The 22441-nt window shown below is 40.2% G+C and overlaps 1 protein-coding gene across 1 annotated transcript in view; it reads right to left on the bottom strand.

The window, feature by feature from the left end:
• Window positions 1–2631: 2631 nt before the first annotated feature.
• The window catches only part of APIP (APAF1 interacting protein), a 32249-nt gene continuing 12439 nt past the window's right edge, over window positions 2632–22441 (bottom strand). The window contains exons 2-7 of the mRNA XM_004436859.3: window positions 15164–15264; window positions 9887–9935; window positions 8630–8747; window positions 6701–6836; window positions 3564–3731; window positions 2632–2955 (exon numbers count right to left, since the gene is read on the bottom strand). Coding sequence (XP_004436916.2) covers window positions 2856–2955; window positions 3564–3731; window positions 6701–6836; window positions 8630–8747; window positions 9887–9935; window positions 15164–15264 — 672 coding nt within the window. The 3' untranslated portion in view covers window positions 2632–2855. The remainder of the gene's footprint in view (window positions 2956–3563; window positions 3732–6700; window positions 6837–8629; window positions 8748–9886; window positions 9936–15163; window positions 15265–22441) is intronic.

Raw genomic sequence — 22441 nt, 5'->3', positions numbered from 1 at the left:
TGAATGAGCAGAGGGAATGAGCTATGTGGGAGTCTGGAGAAGGTTGTTTAAAGAGGAAAGGACACGTGCAGAAGTGCCTGGTGAGTTCAAAGACCCATGGCTACAGTGGCTGGAACAGAGTAAGTGAGGAGGATCCCTGAATGAGGCAACAGGGCGACTGGTGAATACCTTTTAGAGCTTTCATTGTGAGACGGCAAGCCAGGGCTCTGAGCAAAGAAGTGACACTGGCTCATTCCCATGTTAACAGGATCGTGCAGACTGCTGTGTTGAGAATAGACTCTTGGGACCAGGCGTGGGGGTGGCGGGAGCAAAGACCGAAGCAGGAAAATTGGTTAGGAGGCAACCGAAATAATTTAGGGGAGAAACATTGGGTGGGTCTTGGGCCAGGTGGTAATGGTGAATGCGGTGAGAAGTTTAGAGACTCTAGATACATTCTGAGCGTAAAGCTGACAGGATTTGCTGATTAGCTGGATGTACCATGTGCAGGAAACCACCAAGCATGACACCAAGATCATCAGGCTGAGCTACGGGAAGGATGGAGTTAACTGAGTTGAAGAAGACTTCAGGAATTGCGAATTGCATTCTGGACATTGTCCTTGAATATGAGAGACGGGAGCTCTACTGCTTGAGTGAAGAGGCTGGCCCTGCTGGGAAGCATGCAGAGTTCATTTGGACCGCAGAGTGCACACAGGCAGGGGGGAAGCTTGTAAAGTTCCCTTTTGATGGCTTCTAGTTTTTCAGTGAAATGGTGATCAAGGCATCAGCCAAGAGTATGCAGGGAGGAGGTGTTTGAAGTTTGAGAAGAGAACAGTTGTTGAGGAGACGGGAGGAATGAGTGGACGAGGGTAATAAAGCAAAATTCCCGGGCAGCGTTAAAGGCCCACTTGACCTGAGCCTGGTTGTTTTCCTTCAGTCACATAAAGGCACGCAGATGGAGGTGCGGAGTCCGAGGAGAGCTGGACTGCACTGTGAAGGTCTGCTGAGTACAACGGAATAAGAGAAGGGAAAGACGTTCAGTGCTCAAGGAGTTCACTCACCCAGAGGAAGAGCGGAAGGGAAAACCACCACCACTTGAGAGCTTCAGGGGACACTGTATCTTCAGGGGAGAGGCAAGCTGCACTGAGAGCAGGGAAGTAAAGCAGCATTCAAACAGGCTGAGAACACAGGGGCTTTGGTTACTCCGTAAAGCTGTTCAGTGGAGCGGTGCGGCCTGACTGGAGTGCGTCAGGGAACAAGTCGGAGAACAGAAATTGACAGAAACGTGGACAACCCTTTCAAAAACTTTTGCTGGATTACCTGAAGGTTGAAGGCAAAGTCTGGGTGTGTGTGTGTGTTTTAAGATGGAAGATATTACAGCACGTTTTTATACCAATGGAAAGATCCAGTTAAGAGGTTAAAAAATCGACGAGAGAAATGGGATAAATATGGGGATCCTTGCCAAAGCAAAGCCCCTGAGAAGGTCAGAGGACACTGTATCCAACACAAAAGTAGAGGAAATGGCCTTAGAGCCAACTCTGTAGAAGCCAAGGCACAGAAGGCTGCAGGCAGGAAGGTTGTGGAAACGTGAAGAGGGAGGACTGCTTAGTTCTCTTTAGAATGAATCTACTTTCTCTCTTCAAGTATGAGAGGAAGTTAGATCATCTGGAGGGGGGAGAATGTTGGAGATTGGATGAAAAACAAGGGTGAGAGAAAGTCATGTTTGGGAAAATAAATTTACTAGGGAATTACAGTAGGTCTGTTTGGCAGTAGTATCAAGTGCCCACCTGAGATCTGTGGTCATAATTCTGAAGTGAGATCAGTCAACACAGTTGTGCAATTTTTCCCCATCAGGCCTTGCTGCTTGGGTGCAGGCACCGAGTAAGTGGCTTAACAAGGACTGAGGGCTGTGCCAGGTGAGTATGACAGAGGGAGCAAGATACAAGGGGGTTAGGATGTTTGCAGTGAAGTGGTGCAAACACTGGGCCGCAGTCTATGCTTCATAGGGAAGGAAGCAAGGACATGAAAGGAGTCTTGGACGATGACAAATGATGTGATCAAGAGACTGCAAGTCTGGATGAGGTTAGAGAGCTGCTGGAGGGAAAGAACTGCGGTACACAACTCCAAGGGTCGAAGACAATAAACCAAGAGGGGGGTATGTAAGATTTTGAAGATGGTGCATTATTTTCTCCATCACCTAAAAAAGAGTATTAACCAAACAAAACTTTTATGATCAAGTTAATGCTGTTTGTGGCTACATTAAAAAGAGTACTTTCTGATTACATCACTGGTTTGGTCAGGGTTTGTTTGGCTGGAAGAGTTAATATCACCTGATTTGAATTTCACAATCGATCCCAATATAAAATGAATGCCCGATGATTTATTATAGGGAAGCACTACAGCATACAGGGGAAATCTATAAAATTGTTTTGACATCAACATTGAAAGATATATTTGGCCTTAGCTTTTCACATAAATTTTATGATGCCAATATTAAAACAAGGAAATGCTCATTCCATAATTAAGTTGAAATTTTCCAATGAATTCTATTATCACCAGCAACTTAAAGAATTCTCTGGGAGTGTATATAAAACAGGAATTAATTTAAAGGAAAACATTTTGTTGCTAAGGACTTAAAAATAAACAGAAAAAACACTCATTACAAAATTTTTATTCCACTGCATTGTCATTTAAAACTACAAGAATATAAGCAAATATCATCCAATGTGAGAAGAGATTCAGGGTGATCATCTGCAGTATTTAGTGACAAATTAACAGCATCGTGGAAATTGTCAATTCATTTAAAAAAATAGTCAAGTTTCATTAAGTAATAATTAAAATAAGCTTTGTCTCTGTGTCTAATTAAACTTCCATTCGGCTTACACAATTCCATTTTCTCCCACTGGAAGCTGTGCGGGATCCAGCCCGACTGTCTTCATTGACACAGCAACATCAAACAAATAGTCATAGCACTCACACCTGCGAAAGAAACAGTGACAAGAACTGAAGGTCTGCAGTGAAATCGAGTTCTCCAGTCCTAACAATCACACTTTTCCTCTCCGTCAAGTTAACCTTGTTCCTAGGACATTTTTTTCTCAATTCCCAAGCCAAATTTTTCTTATTTTGCCCCCATTATTAAAACATGGAAAGGAATTATATCAAATCATGCAATCATATTATATATTTCTCAGGAAATAAAAGGGAGTTTGGAATATACTACTTAATACATAAATTTCAATTTTTTACAATGTGCTACTTTTTGAAGTGAATGTAGTAGATCATTACATAACTTGGGTTAGCTTTATTCTCCCTCCCAGCATTAAACTCTGAGAACAAGATCTGTGTCTCCGTCTTTGTATCAAAGTGCATAGTACCTTGCCAAATAATAGTTTATCCAATAAATATTTCTTAATAAGTCAATACATAATACAAATCAAATATCTAGAAATAATAAGCTATTTAAATTTAAACCAATTTGACAGGTAACACACAAAAAAATCATACTTCATTTTAAATCATAAAACATATTTTGTTCTCTTTCACCTTTAGTGTGAACTTTTTCCAAAAGTAATCTCATTTATACTCACATGGTCTTAGCCTTCTCCCATGTTTCTCCCCAGACATACACTCCATGACGTCTGACTAGCACCGCACAGGAGTCTGGGTACTCATTCATTGCACGAGCCATTCGTTCTTTGAGGTCTTTCTCCTCAGGTGTATTCTCAATAATGGGTACCACTAACATATCATCATATCTGTAAGACAAAATAAGCCATTTCTTTTCCATTAGAACAAATAAAAGAGGCCGGCCCGGTGGCACAGCGGTTAAGTTTGTGCACTCTGCTTCGGTGGCTGGGGGTTTGCAGGTTTGGATCCTGGGCACGGACTGACGCACTGCTTATCAAGCCATGCTGGGGTGGCGTCCCATATAAAGTAAAGGAAGATGGGCACAGATGTTGGCCCAGGGCCAATCTTCCTCAGCAAAAAAGAGGAGGACTGGCATTGGAAGTTAGCTTAGGGCTAATCTCCCTCGCAAAAAAAAAAAAAAAAAAAAAAAAGTATTCATATGAAAAATTTATAATTTTTTAAGTAACTAGTTAGATATTCTCTTTCTATCTGGAAAGCCACACCAAATTATGAACAAGATGTTGCATGTTATTTTGTGTATCTTGAATAAACATCTATATCAAAAGATGCCTTGGGAATTTGGCAGGCATTGTTCTAATCCTAAGTAGAAGTGGCAGAAATTTGTATAGGATACCCAAACCTAACAAAGACATTATCAAGATCATACAAGTATTGCCTTGAAGCAGAGATAATCACAATATTCTTAACAGGAGATGGGAAATGACAGGTCTCAGAATCAGAAGCGTAAGAAGGATTAACACTTGAACTACTTAGTAAGCAGGAATTTTCCAAAGATGCAAAATCATTTTATTTTCTCTCTGCAGGATGCCCAAGTGTCTCAGATAGGCAAATACACCAGGTGTGGCTTGTGGCACTGGGACAGCAAGAACCTTCTGGAGACAACTATCGAAGGCACGATAATATCTGCATCAGAACATTCTCCAATCTGTAGCATTAGAACTTGTTTTACTTCCTCCTTGTTCTCAGTAAATACATGTAAGGAAATCAGAATACGCTTTCTCCTTTTTGTTCAGGTAATAATATTTAAGCAAATAACTTAGTTATTGGTAAAATTAAGTCTATCCCCGAGGTCATTTATAACTAGTCAAAACTCAGACACGTTTTCCTTTTCACATGAATTTCTCTTGCCTTTTTAATCTAACATCCGCTTTTTCACAACCTCTGTAATGGCTAAACTTAAAAAAAATGTTCTAGGTAAAGTTATTATCAGAAACGGCTAGTTTAGGGCAGGTATAGTCTAAGTAGCTGTCATGTGTTAAACACCTCGGCCAACCATTGATAGTATGGAGTTGCTCATTATTTCACTTAAGCAAAATACAGGTAATTATAAAATATTCTTAATTAGGGAAGGAATGAATTGCTAGTCCAAAATCCTTCCTAATATTGGCTAGGAGAACCACAAACTTATATTTTCCTCTAGCATATACTGAATAGTCAGACATATTTTCAGGGGCAAAATAATTGCATAGCAAAATAAGACCAGAAAGCTAATTTAATCCAAGCTACTCCTTTTACAGACAGAACACTAATCTTTATCAGTTAAATGAAGAACAGAGCCAGGATGGTCCTTTGACCATCAAACAGTGTTCTTTTCACTCCACCATAGGCATGTTGCTTCCAAAAGGGAGGACAATTATATTTAAATATGGTAACCTCCCCCGGTAAGAATTAGGTATTTCAAAGTTAAAAAAAAAAAAAAAAAAAATTAAGAGTAGAGAATATCAAAACCCTCCTTTCTTACTTCATCCAGACTTCACTGCTCCTTCTTTTGAAAACTGGACTCAGGATTCTCCCCAAATTCTGATAAAACACCACTGCCCCCCGAGCTGTGATAACGACCCTGTTAGACTTCCCAGCCAGGCTTAACCAGAATTGCAAAGGACATCTCAAAAGTCTGCATTCTTTCAATTCTGAAACATCAGACATAACATACAGAATGTGTACGTTATGATGCATAAGAAACGGCAATTTTCCATTCATGTCACTCTTGTTCCCACAAAATCCCAAAGGCTCTCTATGTGCTCTGTTCCTCTACCCACCTTTTACACGTTCTTCTCTCCTATTTTATTTCTTCACCAAGGCAATCAAATGCCAATAACATGGATGGCACATGGAACGCCTCTCCTTCAAGACCCAGATATGGAAAAGGCAATAGGGGGTACTCTCTTCAGTACGTATACTTTCAGAATTTAAATACTGAACTTTTGTAAACAGGTATTTCACAGTGCTGAGGAATGCTTCAGGCACGCAATAAACATTAATTAAAATCAAATCAATTTCTCAGCACACTAGTTTAAACACGTACATTTGATTACTTAAGTGCCGTAACAATAAGATGTTGCTGTGAGAACACTTTAGAGAAAGTGGCACTCTTTTCTCTAAACAAGGCAGAATCAGGCCCTTTAGGAAATTACAAAGGGTGAGGGCTCAGGAGGAAGAATGCCAACACATTCAGATGAAACGCTGAGCCCAAGGACAGGTTTCTCCATGTCACTATATTCCGGATTTACGAATAATTACTACACTTTTGTGGACCGGTGGATTTATCTGATATCTAGAAGGCCTCTGTTCTACACTATCTATGCCACTTTCCACAGTGAAAAATTATAAAAATAGAGAGATCTATTTAATTAAGATTATTAGAAAACTTTTATAAATATGAAAATGTTCTAGAAATACTAAATTAAATCAAAAAGGAAGTATAAACTTTAGTCAGGGCTGAAACTTCCTGAGACAAAGTGAAGGTGAGGAGACCCTGCTCCTTGGGTTCTTCAACATGAGAACATCATCTCCCCACCTCTTCAGACGTCTCAGCCGAGGTTTTCTCACTTTACTCTGACACACGTTTCATTACTCATGTTCTAAGACTTTATCAAGGCCGAGTGAGGGTGGGGCAGGAGGAGAGGAGCCATCCGATCTGTGTCGCTGAGAACAGATCTGGATGTATAAGTGGGGTATTATTTAACATAGATCCCGCCACATCTCATTAAATGCATAAAAAGATTAGTATCCTATTTATCAAAAGAAGGAAAAATACTTTTCAAATTATTTAAGCAAAAACAGAAAAAAAAAATACCTATAATACCCTCCTGAGGTCCATTTCCTTATTCCTTTGATCATCTCTTGATGTGTAATTTTAAACTCCCGTCCTGGGAAGAGCAGGGTGGCCAAGACGGCAGCTTTCGAGTGTGTGTGGATCACGGCACCTGCTCCTGGCAGGGAAGAAGACAGCGCACACTCAGTGAAAACTAAACTACACCTTTCAGAAAGAAAAAAACCACACGCGCACACACACAAATATATGCATATAGGTTAGGCACTTGTTTTTCTCGGCGTGGAATAATAAGTTGGCGGTGGGGAGGCGGGTAAGGAGGGAGGTAGGGAGACAGGGATACTAACAGAGGAGTTGGAAAGCAAAAAAGAACTCAACTTCACCCAGCACAAGGATAATACACAATACTTCACACACGCTCAGGAAATCCCTGTACTCGGAAGCACAGCGATAATAATTAGGGAGCTCCTTATCACACCACTACCCTGACTCAGTGAGGGGCTCCTGTGTGCCAGGCACTGGGCAAACCTCCTTCACATACGTTATCCCCTCGCATCGTCACACCACCACAGAGGTAACTTCTATCTCCTCCCTCTAACGTCAGGAAATGGGGGCTCAGCGACGTTACATAACTTGTCCAGGTTCACAGACAGTGGGGCACGGCTCGGATCTGAACCCAGGTCAGTCTGACTTTTCATCACCAAGTTAGGCTTCACAGCACAGGCCACGTCTTGGTAACTTAAGGGATGGTAAGAATTTTTAGGTATAGATGTAATAGATTTATCTAGAAACGATTTACATGCTATAAAATTCAGTAATGGCTGCTTTGCAATTGGAAGCTTATTTAGCTTCCTGCTGTCAGGATCTGTTGCTGAAGTTACATTCTGCCAGAAGCAGCTGACAGCGTCCCGGCACAGAGCACAGCACAGTTCCCTGCTCGGTGCCGACCTCCCTCAGCGGCTGTAACGCCTGCTTCTGATGACGGCACTGTCAGGGTGGAGCCTGCACTTCAGTTATAAGCTTCTATTTGCACACTGTCCTCTAGGCTCAACCTTTCTGGGCTGGTTTTCTACCACAATTTCCGGGAATTAAAATAAGACTCCTACTTTCATCATACAGTAAATGTTTCAAAAAGAGAGGACCACTCCAGCTGAAATGAAGGCCATAATTCTCCCTCATTTGTGATTTACTTTTACTACAAGCTCCCGGAGGTATAACTCTAAACTAAGAGTGGGAATCTGATTGTAAATATAATATTTAGTCAGTCAATCTGACAATGCAGTGGAGTCAGACTGACCTGGGTCAGAATTCTGGCCCTAATACTCGAGCTGTTTAATTTGGGAAGATTTCCCAGAGCCTCTGTTCTCTCACACACAAAATAATAACAGACCTTCCCTGTGGGCTGATGGGAGGACTGAACAAGTTAACACATTTCAAGTTCTTGCACACAGTAGGTATTCAAGAAATGTTAACTACAATAATAATTACCATTATTTAGGAGCGCCTACTCTGCGAATAGCCAGCCCTGGTGGTCTAGTGGTTAAGATTCGGCGCTCTCACCACCGAAGCCCTGGTGAGGGAACCACACCGCCCCTCTGTCGGTTGTCATACTGTGGTGGCTGTGTGTCGCTGTGATGCTGAAAGCTATGCTACCAGGATTTCACGTACCAGCAGGGTCCCCCACGGTGGACAGGTTTCAGCGGAGCTTCCAGACTAAGACAGAGTAGGAAGAAGGACCTGGCCACCCACTTCCGAAAAACTGGCCATGAAAACCCTGTGAATAGCAGCGGAGGATTGTCTGATACAGCACCAGGAGGTGAGAGGACGGTGCAAAAAAGACCAGGCAGGGTTCCGCTCTGCTGTCCAGAGAGTCACCTATTGGAATCGACTCCACGGCATTAACACCAACAAACTCGGCAAATATTCTGTATGTCAAACACGTTTTCTGCCCACCTCTGATTGTGTAAGCATTCATGAAAAGAGGAGTGCACTGGCTTTTTTTTAGATTCTTATATGGTGGAGGTCCACTTATATCCTGTTCATTTATGTCACAAACGAACATGTCTTCAGGCTATTTATAGAGGGAGAAAAAGAAAAAAAGGCGGGTCATACAGTATCAATTAGAAATGTCCCCTTTCTTTACATACATTTCTATACATATATTATACACACACACACAGAGTGCTAATATATATGTATACACATTTAACTCATATTTTAAATATTCATATAATTATAGTTTCTCAAAGTTTTTTAGCCATTTTGAGAAATAAAAAATGTTTTCTACTAATAAAAATATTCTTGAGAGTTAAAAAAAGTTTCCTTCAGAATTTGAAGAAAAAAGTGATATGTAAAATTTATTATGTGTAATGATGTTGCTGTCATTTTATCAATTTAGCTTCCCAACTTTACCCTATAATTTCATAACTATATTCCAGAGAGACTATATAAAGAAACCATCATTCTAAGATGAGTGTTACAATTTTTTTTCACATAATATAAGAGGAAAAACAGAGTAAAATCTTATATTCTGAGAAACTTACAGTACTCAGCAATGTTAATCTCAATAAGGTATATTATTCTTCAAGTTCTAAGAAATTATGCACATCTACAGATTTTTCCTAGTAATACATGCATATTTCTGACTTGTAACTTTTATTTGTCAGAGTTTATTATAAACTGTAATACAAATGTTTTATTAATGAAGTAAAATGCCTTAGATAGAAGTATATGTTTGTTTTAACAAGATTTTGGGTATTATTCTAGCATTAACACAAAATAAGTCTTCTCAAAATTTTGAAATGAAGTTTTATAACTTTAAATTGGAATAGCTTTGCTATTATTAAACATGAATCAGTTTGGTCCATTTGAGACTATCAATCTTTTTACCCTACTAGCCTGATAAAGGTGGTATCACAATGCTACAAAGTTATAATCACTTTTTATTATGACTTAAGATTGTGCTATTCACTTTGCCCTCTAGAGGCTGAAAGAGATTTCAAAACATACTGGTTACATGGAGGATATTTACCACCTCAAAAATAATTTAAGAGTTACTCAACAAATGATTGTTCAGTAGTTATGTAAGTTATCACAATATAACCACCCTTCAAAACTAACACTTCTTTTAAAATTAATTCCATTTCACCACACAGTAATCAAGTAGAGAAGAAAAGACATGTGAGTTTTAGAAAGACCCCTTTACCATACCTGAATCCGTTCCTTTTGCACTCCTGAAGGAGCAATGTAGATTTCATTGCTGGGAAAACAAAATACAGAAATGGTATTTATTTAACTCTAATGTTCTGCTTTTGCACAAAGAAAAGTGTATCCTTGCAATACAATCATTACATTCTTTATAAATCAAGTCATACAAACAGTTGCTTGATTTAATTAATGGTATAGGCTGTATAGAAAGAATACCAATTACTGTAATGCTGGTGACACAGTAAAATGTTGACAGTTGCTTTTGTCTTCTACGTTTTCATATATATATTTCTTTATTTCTTCTTATAGTGCAAAATCAATGGTAACCATGATTTTTCTGGTTAGGGAAATAAAATTCTGAGAACACAAGTCTTTACCATCTTTAAGCATGAATAAGCAGAGTTTATCCTACTATACGCGAGATACAGTCATTCCAAAATCCAATCGGGGGAAAATATGCTCCTTAGGAGTGGACTTTTGTGTTGCAAGGAATCAGGTTTAAGTTTCTCGTCTGAAATGCTCTTATGATAAAAATATGAAGTTCAGAGACCTCTGCTGGACAGTTTACTAAATTACAGCATTAACACTGGGCGGCTTTTCAGGTGGGACAGTATGCTTCCTATTGGAAAAGCACATCTATCTTGTGAAAATATTTGGTAATAAAGCTAGCACAATTGCAAAAGTTAGAAATATAAAAGGAATGGCTTCATCTGGAGATCTCTGTTACAGAATGCTGTGCTAAGGGAGACGCTACACCATATCATTTACCACAAGGTGCTCTCAAATTTAATTTGGAAACTAATTTCAAAAGCTTCTTTAAATTCTCTCCACTCTCAATAGAGCTCCTTTGGCTCATTTATCAGTTTCAGTTCCTGCCAGAGGGTATTAAAGAGCTGCCACATACACGCAAATGAAGGAAATGCCAGCCCCTGCACACCCCAGCTTCTGCCACTGAGGCATGGACACAGGGACATGGAATAAAGATTAACTGTTTCGTAGTGAAAATGAGGATGACGGCCTATGCTGAATCGAGCTGTCAAAGCTGAGGTTACTAATAAACCTACAGACTTGGAACTGACCAAGACGTAAGGCCCAGTGGTGAATTAAGGTCTAGAACATGACAGCCCGACCACGGGAGTGAGCCCCAGAGCACAAGGCTGCATCCCAGCATTTGTTTCCACGAGGTAGCTGCTGTTTCAGAGCTTTGTTGCACAAGAACACTAGAGCGACATTCCTCTGGAACCAGTGGGAATGCGCAGGGATCACACTGTTAAAAAGGGCCTTGTACAAATACCAGGGATCCAAAGCTTTTGTCCTTGTGCAACATGGAAGAAACTTTAGAATCCTGTGTGGTCGGCATCCAATCACCTCCCCTGGTGAGTGGACTCATTGGTCATCTCGTGTGGGGAGAAATTTATGCAGTCCTGGAAACATACGCAAGTAAAGCACAGAACAGTTTGCTGGTAAATAAAACCCATCTGCAAAGTAGGAAAATCCAGGGTATTTATTCTGTTTATTCAAGTGATCTGGTATGCTAAATCTGTTTATTACTGCCTTTGTAAAATGGAAATCAGTTTAGACTTTAATCAACTTTGGGTAATTAAAAGATCAGCTAAATAGGTTTTAGAAAAAATATATTTTATTTAGAAAAAATTTTATTTAGAAAAAATATATATCACAGGTTCGGATCCCAGGCACGGACCTACAGCACTCATCAAGCCAGGCTGTGGTGGCGTCCCACACTCAAAACAGAGGAAGAATGGCACACGTGTTAGCTCAGGGCCACTCTTTCTCAAGCAAAAAGACGAAGATTGGCAACAGGTGTTAGCTCAGGGCCACTCTCCCTCACCAAAAAAAAAAAAAAAAAAAATCATCTAAGTCTTACTATGCTTCAACTGTTTTGTCTACGATAAGGGTTTACTAATTTTAAATCTAATAGCATGCAACAGGATTAGAGTCTCTGACACATATCAATATTACGCTGTGAAAACAGGAAATGTCAAATTTGAGTGGTAGGGACCCAAGCTAAACACAATGGCTGCTGAGTATCCTGGAATTGCCTTGTTTACTGTTATTTTCTTGGTCCTCCATTTCCTCCTCCCATTTAATTCTTATAAATAGTGTCTTAAGCTGTCTTTTGTATACATCTTTTGGTACCACACACCAGAAGCATAAGCTGGAATGGTATCAGCAAACCTTGGAATCAGCAAATAATTTTAAACTTCCACAGATCTTATTGTCAGTATTATTCTGGAAACATAATTTATTGGGTTTACACTTCATTCCAAATTTATTTGCTCTAAGTATCAAAGAAAACCAAATTTTCACTAACAACATGAGAATAATATTGCTGATAAAGTTATTGATGTGGGCTTATGAACTCATTTAAATATTAGGGAAAAGTTAATCATTTTACTATAAAATACCCATTTTACTCTGTAATGTACAAATTTAACAGGATTCCAAATATAGTGCCATAAAATTGTTGCTGTTTCCACGCATGACCTCAGGGAGGCGCTCCTCACCCAATGAGAACTTAAGGAAAAAGCATTTTATACATAAGATGCAAGTTTCCTATAAATTGATGCTAGTGCTATAAAAACTATTTAATTTTAAAAGATGCCAGTGAGTATTTTATGGTGGCCACACACAATTTCAGTGCATGGATTAGTAAAATTCTGCTAGAAAGAATACAGTCCTTTTATGATAAAAAAAAATTGCTCTTGTGATTTTCAATGGTCCCTTATGTGCATTCTATTTTTAACTTTGCTGTTTTTTTTAAAGAGCCAGTTAAAAATGGTTCTTTTAACTCAGTTTGGTAGAAAGCTCTATTTTGTACCTACACAAACTATTTAACTACACGCAAATAAAAAGTAGTTAATTAAAGGCAACATTTAGAATATGATTTATTATAAGTACAGCTGAGAAACCAAATTACTGGGACGCAACTCCTAAATGAAACAACAACAAATTTTGTTATTGAAAGGACTTTGCTGTAAACAGGTCAACTTGAAAATCTTGGCAAACTAATGTGAAAGTCTGCAAAATGCTGAATGGACACACGAGCACGGGTGGGTGACGAGAGAGGAGGCGCAGATGGATGCTCGATGTGAACTGAGCACATCCCTACATCCGCAACGTTGACAGCTGTGACTAAGGCCCCTCCTGCCGTCTCCCACAGGTCAGTTAACAGTTCTGAGTTACCTGGTGATTTGAAACATGAAATTACAATGGCATCATCTTGGGGTATGTCATAAAACCCTGGGGGAGATCAAAATTGGCCACCCTGAAATCTATCTCTTTACCTTGATTATTTTCTCTGACGGACATTTGACCTCCCCCACTAACTGCCTAAAGGAATTTAACTGTGGGTATGGACAGACTGGCAGGGTCCTCGCTAAGCCCATTCTTAACAAAGTTCTGTTTACCAAATATTTACATTTGTAAACATATCTTCCTCTGTGTAGTGGGAAGAGGGGGGGATGACCTTATCTGTGAAGACTCTTATCAGGACAGAAGAAGATGACTTAAATGTACATACTCTTGATTACTCTAATTCCTGTCTCTCGGGCCACATTCTCTATAGGCGGCCCTGCAAAGCATTGTCTGACAAATATTTACATTTCCCTCTTCATGTAAATTGTCTTCTTCCCCCTCTGAAATCCCAAAACACCACCCACCCCCAATATCCTCTTTTGTCTTTAGCTGAAGGTCGTATTTAAGACAAGAATCTCTGCATTGTGTTGAGAAACTCAGTGTCCCTGGTTTCTCCCATGTACACGTTATTAAACTTGGTATTATTTTCTCCTGCTAACCTGTCTTGTTAATTATTTGGCCAGCCAGAAGAACCTTAAGGGAAAGGGCGGAGGGGGATTCTCCCTCTTCCCCGACAACCCCTTTTGTTCAAAATGCATTTATTATATTTACATTTCATTCATTTCTACAAAATGCAGCCTCCTTGGGGGCACTACTATATACATTCAATAGAATATAAATATTGAAGTGATTCAATTTTGTTAGAGTGAGTTAGGATAAAGATATAAATCAAGTTACTCAGTTTAACACTCAGTTCCAGACAATAATATTCCTAAAACATTTCAGGAGGAAAAATATTAATCCTACTCCAGAAGCACTTCAGAGAATGAGATCCCACAACCTCTATTTTCACTGTTAGTAAGTTCCTTATTTCTTCACCCTCTTGGAGGAAAGAAACTGAATCAATCTAATGAACAATTAAATACTATTCATTTCTCTGTTTGATTTGAGTCCAGTACCTCTTGTTTTGTCCTCTGAGGAACACAGACCAGCAGGTGCCATGTCCATTAATAATGATACATGCACTTAGAAAGGAATATTGCCTTTCTTCTGACTCAAGAAAATGTAGTTTTTAAGATTTTCAGTAGTTAGTAATCTGTATATAAGTGACTTTAAAATATGCATCTGAACCTTTGAAACAAATCCTGTCTACCTAGAGGGGATCCTTTCTAATTCCAGACATAGGAACAGACAGTAGTCCCCCCTTATCCACGAGGAATATGTTCCAAGACCCCCAGTGGATGCCTGCAATCACGGATAACACTGAACCCTATATACACTGTGTTTTTCCTGTACATACGTACCTATGATAAGGTTAAATTTATAAATTAGGCACAATAAGAGATTAACAACCATAACTAATAATAAAGTTGGCTTTGGGGCCATTAGTAAGTAAAATAAGGGTTACTTGAACACCAGCACCGTGATACCACGATGGTGGATCTGATAACCCAGACAGTTACTGAGTGACTAACGGGCAGGCAGCGAATACAGCGTGGATACCCTGGACAAAGGGATAATTCTTGGAGAGGGATGGTGTGAGAGTTCATCATGCTACTCAGAATAGTATGCAATTTAAAACTACGAACTGTTCACCTCCATTTAATATTTTCAGACTGAGGTTGACCAAGGGTAACTGAAACTTCAGAAAGTGAAACCCCAGGTAAGGTGGGACTACTGTACTTGGCAGCATGTTATTTAGCTTTGGTACTCCAAAGACTGAGGACCAAATTATCCTGATCAGAAATTGTGGTTCTTAAATCCTGAGGTATTTGTTATAACTGCAACATCTGCACCCTTGTTCCATTCAGTTATGCAGATAACCATTTCTCCATTTAGATACAAAATATCTTCAGTATCATCTTGAACTGCTCCTCAGTTGTTCTCTGGACATAAGACATGTTCCGCTCTCCATGGTTGACTTAAACGGAGAATTCCCAGAAATGAAATCAGCCAGAAACTTACCCATGCTTCAAGCTAATTCCTCCTCCAGTCCCAGTGACCCAGCCCAAACGGTAAAACTGTTTGCAAAGTTCTGGGATCAGGTATCTTGGATGTTCCTTGTCCTTAAAAAGAAGATAACGATTTTTAAAATAGACAATATTTTATCGAGTGATTATCCTAGCTGACGTCTCTATCAAGAAGCCAATTTACGGAAGTTTAAGAAAACCTGCCATAGAGAGGGTACAGTGAGGGAGAAAACTATTATGAAATACTTGACGTTTTTAATGTTTAGAAGGTGGATTTACTATATTATTTGGCAGCCTGGAACTATTCAGTATAGGGCCATACAGTCCAGCACTGCGGAACAGGCTGTGAGAACAATCACAGAGTGTCTACTGAAATGGCTGGAGTCACACAGAATCTAGCGCTGAAAGAACATGCTTCAGTTTGTCCAGAAAATTTCTTTACGTAAAGCACCTTATTCAATACTATGATAGTTCCTTGTTCATAGCCTGTGTTGGCTCAATTTTATTTTTATTCTAAAACGTCCCATCTTTTTTCCATAGTGATTATATTATTTTCTTTTATTACAAAAGAATATATACTCATTATGGTATATAAAGTCAAGAAAATAACATCAAAAGCACACACTCAGTAACAACCACAATTAATACATTCTGGGCCCATTTCTATGAAGATACGTGTATACAGAAGCATAAGTATACATGTTGGGATAAACATCCAGCTTATTTTTATATAAGTCTAAAGATTACTTCTTTAGGAAAAAAACACACCCATATTTCCCTCTCTTTTTTAAGGTTAAAATTAATGAAAACAAAAAGAATAAAGAAATACAATGCACTCCATTTTTGGCAGTATGATATACAACCCTTACCTTGAAAACTAAAAATGCTAAATAAATTATTTAAAAACTATTCCAAAATAAAGCACTGAGATGTCAAGAAAGCAAGTTTTCATGGGGCCATAAAAGAAATGAGAGCGAGACTACCTGGGAGGGAACTGAGTTCCAAAGCCATAATTTCCCTGGAGGTATTTGCAAAATTCTCGTGATTTGCAGCTTCAATTCTGATAGCTATACAGGCCCCTAGAAACCGAGACACAACCCAGGGCGTGCTCACACGGGGGCGTCTAACAGAACCCCCACAGCAGCCTGAGAACCCCACGACAAGGGCGAACAAGAAACAGACCCACCGTGCGGGAAAGCACAGCAAAGACACTTAGCTATGTCATTCTTCTTGTCACTGGGTAAAGGGGAAAAACATCTTTGGGTCCAAAGAAGGGTTATTATTGAACAGACTGAATTTTCAGCTACAGTCATACACCATGTAACGACGTTTCAGTCAACAACGGACCACATATACGATGTTGGCCCCATAATATTAGTCCCATAGAGCCTAGGTGTGCAGTAGGCTACACCATCTAGGTTTGTGTAAGTATACTCTATGATGTTCCCACAACAACGAAGTCGCCTAATGGCATATTTCTCAGAATGTGTCCCCATCGTTAAGTGACAGGTGACTGTACTTAACTAGATACCTGAAATTATGGTGTTTTTCCAAACTTATGGTTAATATTTTACATATACATTTGGTTTTTGGTAAGTATTAAGAACGATAATTTGATGGAGTAGCCTTCAAAATACAAAATTAAGAACAAGGAACTTGAAACTTTTTTGAAGTTCTGATTCAACACAGGCTTAGGAGTTAACAGACACAAAGTCAAATCCACATTACCATTTACTGCTTACATGATTTTGGGTCTCAGTTTACTCATCCATTAAATGGAAACACTGTGAGGATTAAAAGGAGATATAATGGATATAAAGCACCCAGCAAATGTGTGACACAGTGTTAGTTTCCTTCCCATTTTAATGAGTTAAAAATTCTTGAACTAAAATTAACAATAAAGGTATGTTGGTTTTTCTTATATCTGTCCTTATGCAATCTAGCCAAAATTATTCACGGCTTGTATAATTTGTTATTTCCTTTTTTAGGGATATAAATGATATTTTAATTATATACGAAAGTACAGCTAATGAGAAGACTCCTGCAGTTTTTCAATCAGTAACACTATCAATTTGCATAGCAAGGTGCAAACATTATACAAAATGGTCTGTTACTACGGGCCTCCCCTTTCCCTCTGTCTTTTCCAGTACTTAGGTATTATAGCAATCAGCCAGCTTCATGCTACAGGAATAGGAATAATAAGGCAGCTGTTGTTAATCAAGTTGCAGTGAATTGTTAAAATGCACAAAATTATAATTTCAATGAAAATAATCACTTGGCAACAGGAACCAATGGAGATATATTTGGTAAAAATGCAGTCATTTAAATTGTCCAGAATGATTAGAAAGTGAAAATCAGAATATATATTTTAACAAAAATTGACAAGAAGGAAAGGTTTAGTTTTTAGTTCTCCCCTGAATGTCAACATTTTAACTCCTCTGTTATCGTTGCATCTGGTTTTCAATTAGAATAAGAATTGCTTTGAAAGATGTATCTAGAGATGGGTTACAATCAACTGCTTACAGTAGAAGTTCTACTCTAAGTACGAGGGAGAAACATTTAACAGTATTTTGTATATATTAAAAATATTAAAGTCTAAAAAGTTTTTGAATCAATACTCTATTTTTCCACTTTTTCAATCGAGTTATTTTAAGGAAATCAGCCTTGACCGTCACTGAGATAGCTGCTCACAGCTGACAACAGCTCTAATCCCCACCCCACCTTTTCTTTCCATGTAAGCGTAACAGAGGCACGTACTGCTCAGACAGAGGTTTTCCTGGGGGGCTCTCACACATATAGAAACAAAACACGGGTCAAAGATATGATTTAACCCATCAGTTACTCAGGGAAGCACAAAGATGTTACAACTGGTTCTAAAGAGAATTCAAAACACAGGTACGCATGCACATCTAAGCAATCAGGAATCTGGGTCTACAAAAGCACCACTGGACAACATCCCTGGCAGCACTAAGCTGAGTCTCCACAACACAGCTGGCATTTCCATGAGCAGTGGCCATCTGCAGCACTGTCAGGAGCTTAGGATTTACAGAGCTGTAAAACCAAGACACCTAGTAACCTTGGCTCATTTCAGTCCCGCACAATTCCTCCCGACACTGGCCTCAGGCAGGGACTGGAGACAGGCACAGCAAAGCCGTCAGCTTCTCTCTGTCTTTGTTTCTTTCTGCACGTCTGTTTCTCTCTCCTCTCTGTGCAGACTGGTTGTTTTTGCTGCACCTCCACTTGAAGTCCTAACGCTCCCTTCCCTCTTCCCCACACTTACAAACTCTTCTTCGCATCAGTTAAGCACCGACCAGAAGAAACCGGAAGACCCGGAGCCCCGCCTGAGCTCTGACCCCCACTAGCGGAGGGGGCAGTGCCCCAAGGCAAGTCAGTGACTCTTTCTGGGTATCAGTCTCCTTATGTTAATAATCTGGATCAGCGATTCCCATCCTTGTGAATTTCAAGACCAGTAGTTTTTCTTATTGTTTTTTAAATTTTAGGGACTGACATAAGGCTGCCAAGTTATGACATTAAGAGTAAGAAAGATGATCTCAGAATAAAAAGTAGTCCTTTAAATTGAATACAATTAATTTTGTGAAATTAATTTTTTCATTCTCCTTATTTTTCTTATTTTGTACCTGTCGAGTAAAAACTCTTTCAGGGACTCACACTTGGGGAGGATTAAGGTTATCTTCTCCTATTAGGTCTCCTTGCCCACAATTCTTCTTCTCCAGCGTAGCCTCACTCTACTATTAGGACTAAGATAACACCCTACTTCAATCACTGAACTCCAGTCCTCAGATCCTTCAATGCTCAAATACCACCTCCTTGGTCTGTTATTTAAGTCCTTCTGCTTCCTTGCCCCAACTGAACTTTTCAAATACTTTCTTCCACTTTTTTACATAAATCTCTCAGTTCTTTTCAGCCTAGCTGTGGCAGTCAACCTCCAGGATGGCTCTTAATGACCCCTGCCTCCTGGCAGTCACACCTGGGTGTATGGTCCCTTCTCACATTGTGCCAGGGCTCATCTGCGTGACCACAGACTAGGGCAGAAGTGACAGTATGGCCCTTCCGAGATTAGGTTATGAGAGCCTGTAGCTTCTGCCTTGGTTGCTCTCTTGGATCACTTGCTCCGGGGGAAGCCAGCTGCCATACTGTAAGGGTACTCAGGTAGCCTATGCAGAAGGCCACGTGGCAAAGAACTGAGGTCTACGGCCAATAATCAGTGAGGAACGGAGTGAGCCACCGTGAGTGAGTGAGCTTGGAAGCAGATCCTCAAGTCACAGTCAAGCCTTGACTGCCACCTCATGTGAGCCCCCGAGCCAGAACCTTGAGCTAAGCTCTCCTGGATTCCTAACTCTCAGAACCTCTGTGAGACAATAAATGTTTGTGTTTTAAGCCTAAGTTTTGGGGTACCTGTTATGCAGCAATAGATAACTAAAACATATTTTCTTGCCAGCCAAGAATACATCTTTTTTTCTCTGCACCAATACTGCTCATGCTGAATCTCCAATCACCCCAACTCCAGCTGTCAAACCCCTGCTCGTCAGCCCTACACCAGGCTCCTACCCACTTCACCTAGGACTCCCTCTCTCGTCACCTCAGCAGGAAGTACTCACCCCTCCCCACAACTCCGGGCCACGGCACCTGCTCTGTGTACCTTTCCTCTGGTATGTATCACAGCCCTCTCAGTCACTCACTCAGCAAACTTGCACTGAAGGCCCTGAAGAAATAAACACAAGTAAGATAAAATCCTTACCCTCGAGGAGCTCACAGTCTAGTGAAGGAGTTAACAGTTATGAAATGACAAAGCGATACATAATCTAAGACCGTCTAGGGCATTATGGGAGCAGAAGCTACTGGGAAAAGATTCCCAGAGAAGGGATGGCAGAGCTAATCTTAATGCAGGATGGTGGGAGCACGCAGGTAGGTGAAGAGGAGAAAGGGCATCTCAGTCAGAGGGAACTCTCAGTAGTTGGAACTGGTTATAAATTAGGTTCTCTGGGATGTTGGGGAGGGGAGGGAGAGTATAAAGGGTCTTTCGTGCCATGCACAGGAGTTTGGACTTTATATTATAGATGGTTGAAAACCACTGAGCAGTTTTAGTTGGAAGATGACATGATCAGATTTCGTTTTGGAAACATTTCTACAGTGGCGGTAGACAGAAGAGGCTGAAGGGTGGTGACCAAGGAGGCAAAAGACCAGACCGGTAAGGAGGCTGTGGAAATATTTCAAAATGAAGTTGTAAGGGAGCGATGGTGGAGATGGATTTGGAAGATATTTAAGAAGTTAAAAAGAGAGGATGAACTTTGGGTGAGAAAACTGAAGAAAAGGAAGTCTTCAAGAATTCCAAGTTTTTGGTTGGCTGAGTAGCTGAGTGGAGAGTGATGCCATTCACTGGGATGTCACAGTTGTCAGTTTTTACTGAGTGCTTACTATGTGCCAAGCCCTTCCTGGGAATTCAGTGACGAACAAGACAAAGTCCCTGTGCTAAAGGTTACACTCTAGGGGGTAGTTTTAAAAAATCAAACAGAAGAGATAAATAAATAAATTGCAATAAGTGGAAAGAAGGAAATAAATAAGGGACTTAGAGAGAAATCGCAGAGATTACCTTTTTCCCCCTGTTTTATTGAGCTATAACTGACATACGAGATCAACTTTGATAAGGTGGTTATGGAAGGCCTCTCCAAGCAGGTGACATTTAATTTAAGGCCTAAAGGATGTGAAATAGCCAGTGTGTGATGAACGAGTGTGTGTGCATGTGCAAGGCTCTGTGCTGGGGAGAGGCGAGCAGTCCAGGCAGGGGAAGCAGCAGGTGTGAAGACCCTGGGGGGAGCAAGTGCTCGACACGTTTAAGGACAGAAAGAAGAGCAGCTGGCTCGAGCAGAGTGATGAAGTGCTGAGAGCAGAGTGATGAAGTGCTGAGAGCAGAGTGGTGAAGTGCTGAGAGCAGAGTGGTGAAGTGCTGAGAGCTACAGGAGACGAGGCTGTAGGGGCCAGGTCGTGAAGGGGCTTGAAAGCCATGCTGATGAGAACAGACCTTCCAGAAGGAAACTGATTCACGGTGGGAGACAGGGAGAGCAAGAGAAACAACTTTAGAAGGTGGAAGAGGATGGACACTCTGACAAGTGGGAGGACTGGGCTGCTTCTATTTTATGAAATGAAAGAAGATGGGGTTATGTTTAAGCAGATGTGTAGGTGTTGTGGAAAGAAGGTGAGGAAGTTCATATCTAATGACTTCTATTTTCTTAAGAATAAACAAAGTCATCAGCTGAGTGAGAGTGTGGGGACAGAGTATGAAAGCCTTGAAAGGAGAATGAAAGGTAGACACTACTCATCTCCGGAAGTGGGACCGTGAACTACCAAGAAAACGCAGGAGGGGTGTTGGGCGGTGTGAAGTGCCAATTTGAGGCTGAAATCTTGAATATGAAGTGAAGACAGCCAGCATAGTTGTGGAATTTTCTGCAGCAATGTTCAGTTGCTCAGTGTAATCACCAAGAGGATGGGTGGCAGGGTTCATCTTGGGCTGGGGTCTTGCTAGGCCAACTACATTTGTAAATTAGGTCATATACGGCCTTAAGTAACAACTGTTCCAACAGACTGGGTGTAGAAGCCAGATGGCAGTGGTTGAGAAGTGAATGAAACTCAGAGGCAGAGAATTCTAATGACTCTTGCAACAGCGTTGCTATGAAGAGCTAGACAGTGAAACAGAGGGGAAAACTTGTTAGAGTTTTCTTTTACATGCTAAGAGGTAAAACTAGGGAACAGGGGGAGAGTAAAGGTATAGGAGAGCAAAGGCCTACCTAACAGGTCAGTCTTTGTGGAGACAGAAGCAGCTGGAATTAGGAGACCCGTGAAGTATTTGCCTTCAGCAGGGGAAAGAGTAAAGATGCAGGTAATATGTGGTAAGACAACTGATAAAAAGACTAGCTAACATTTATCGAGCGCTTATTTTGTGCCAGGCATTATATGGACAACTTTACTTAATCCTTATAATAACTATATTATACTAAGAAAGATTAATTTGTCCAGATAGTAACTGACAGAACCAAGATTTGAATGCAGGCAGTCTGATTTTAGATGCTTAGTTCTTAACCTTTATGTTATAATGTGGGTGGGAAGAGGAAGAAACTGAAGTTAAGAAGTTCAACCTAATAGCTTCCATTTTCTTATTATTTTGGAGGCAAGGTCATCTATGAAATAGGCTTGGGGTAAAGCATGAAGTGAGACGGTGAGGTTTTGGGATAGCTCCTTAGGGGAATGTGAAAGGAAG

This window comes from Ceratotherium simum, chromosome 34 (assembly GCF_057802395.1).
Source record: "Ceratotherium simum simum isolate JZ-2026a chromosome 34, ASM5780239v1, whole genome shotgun sequence".
In the NCBI taxonomy this organism is placed as follows: Eukaryota; Metazoa; Chordata; class Mammalia; order Perissodactyla; family Rhinocerotidae; genus Ceratotherium; species Ceratotherium simum.
Note: the sequence above shows the minus strand (reverse complement) of the source record. Positions and strands in the feature narration are given on the sequence as shown.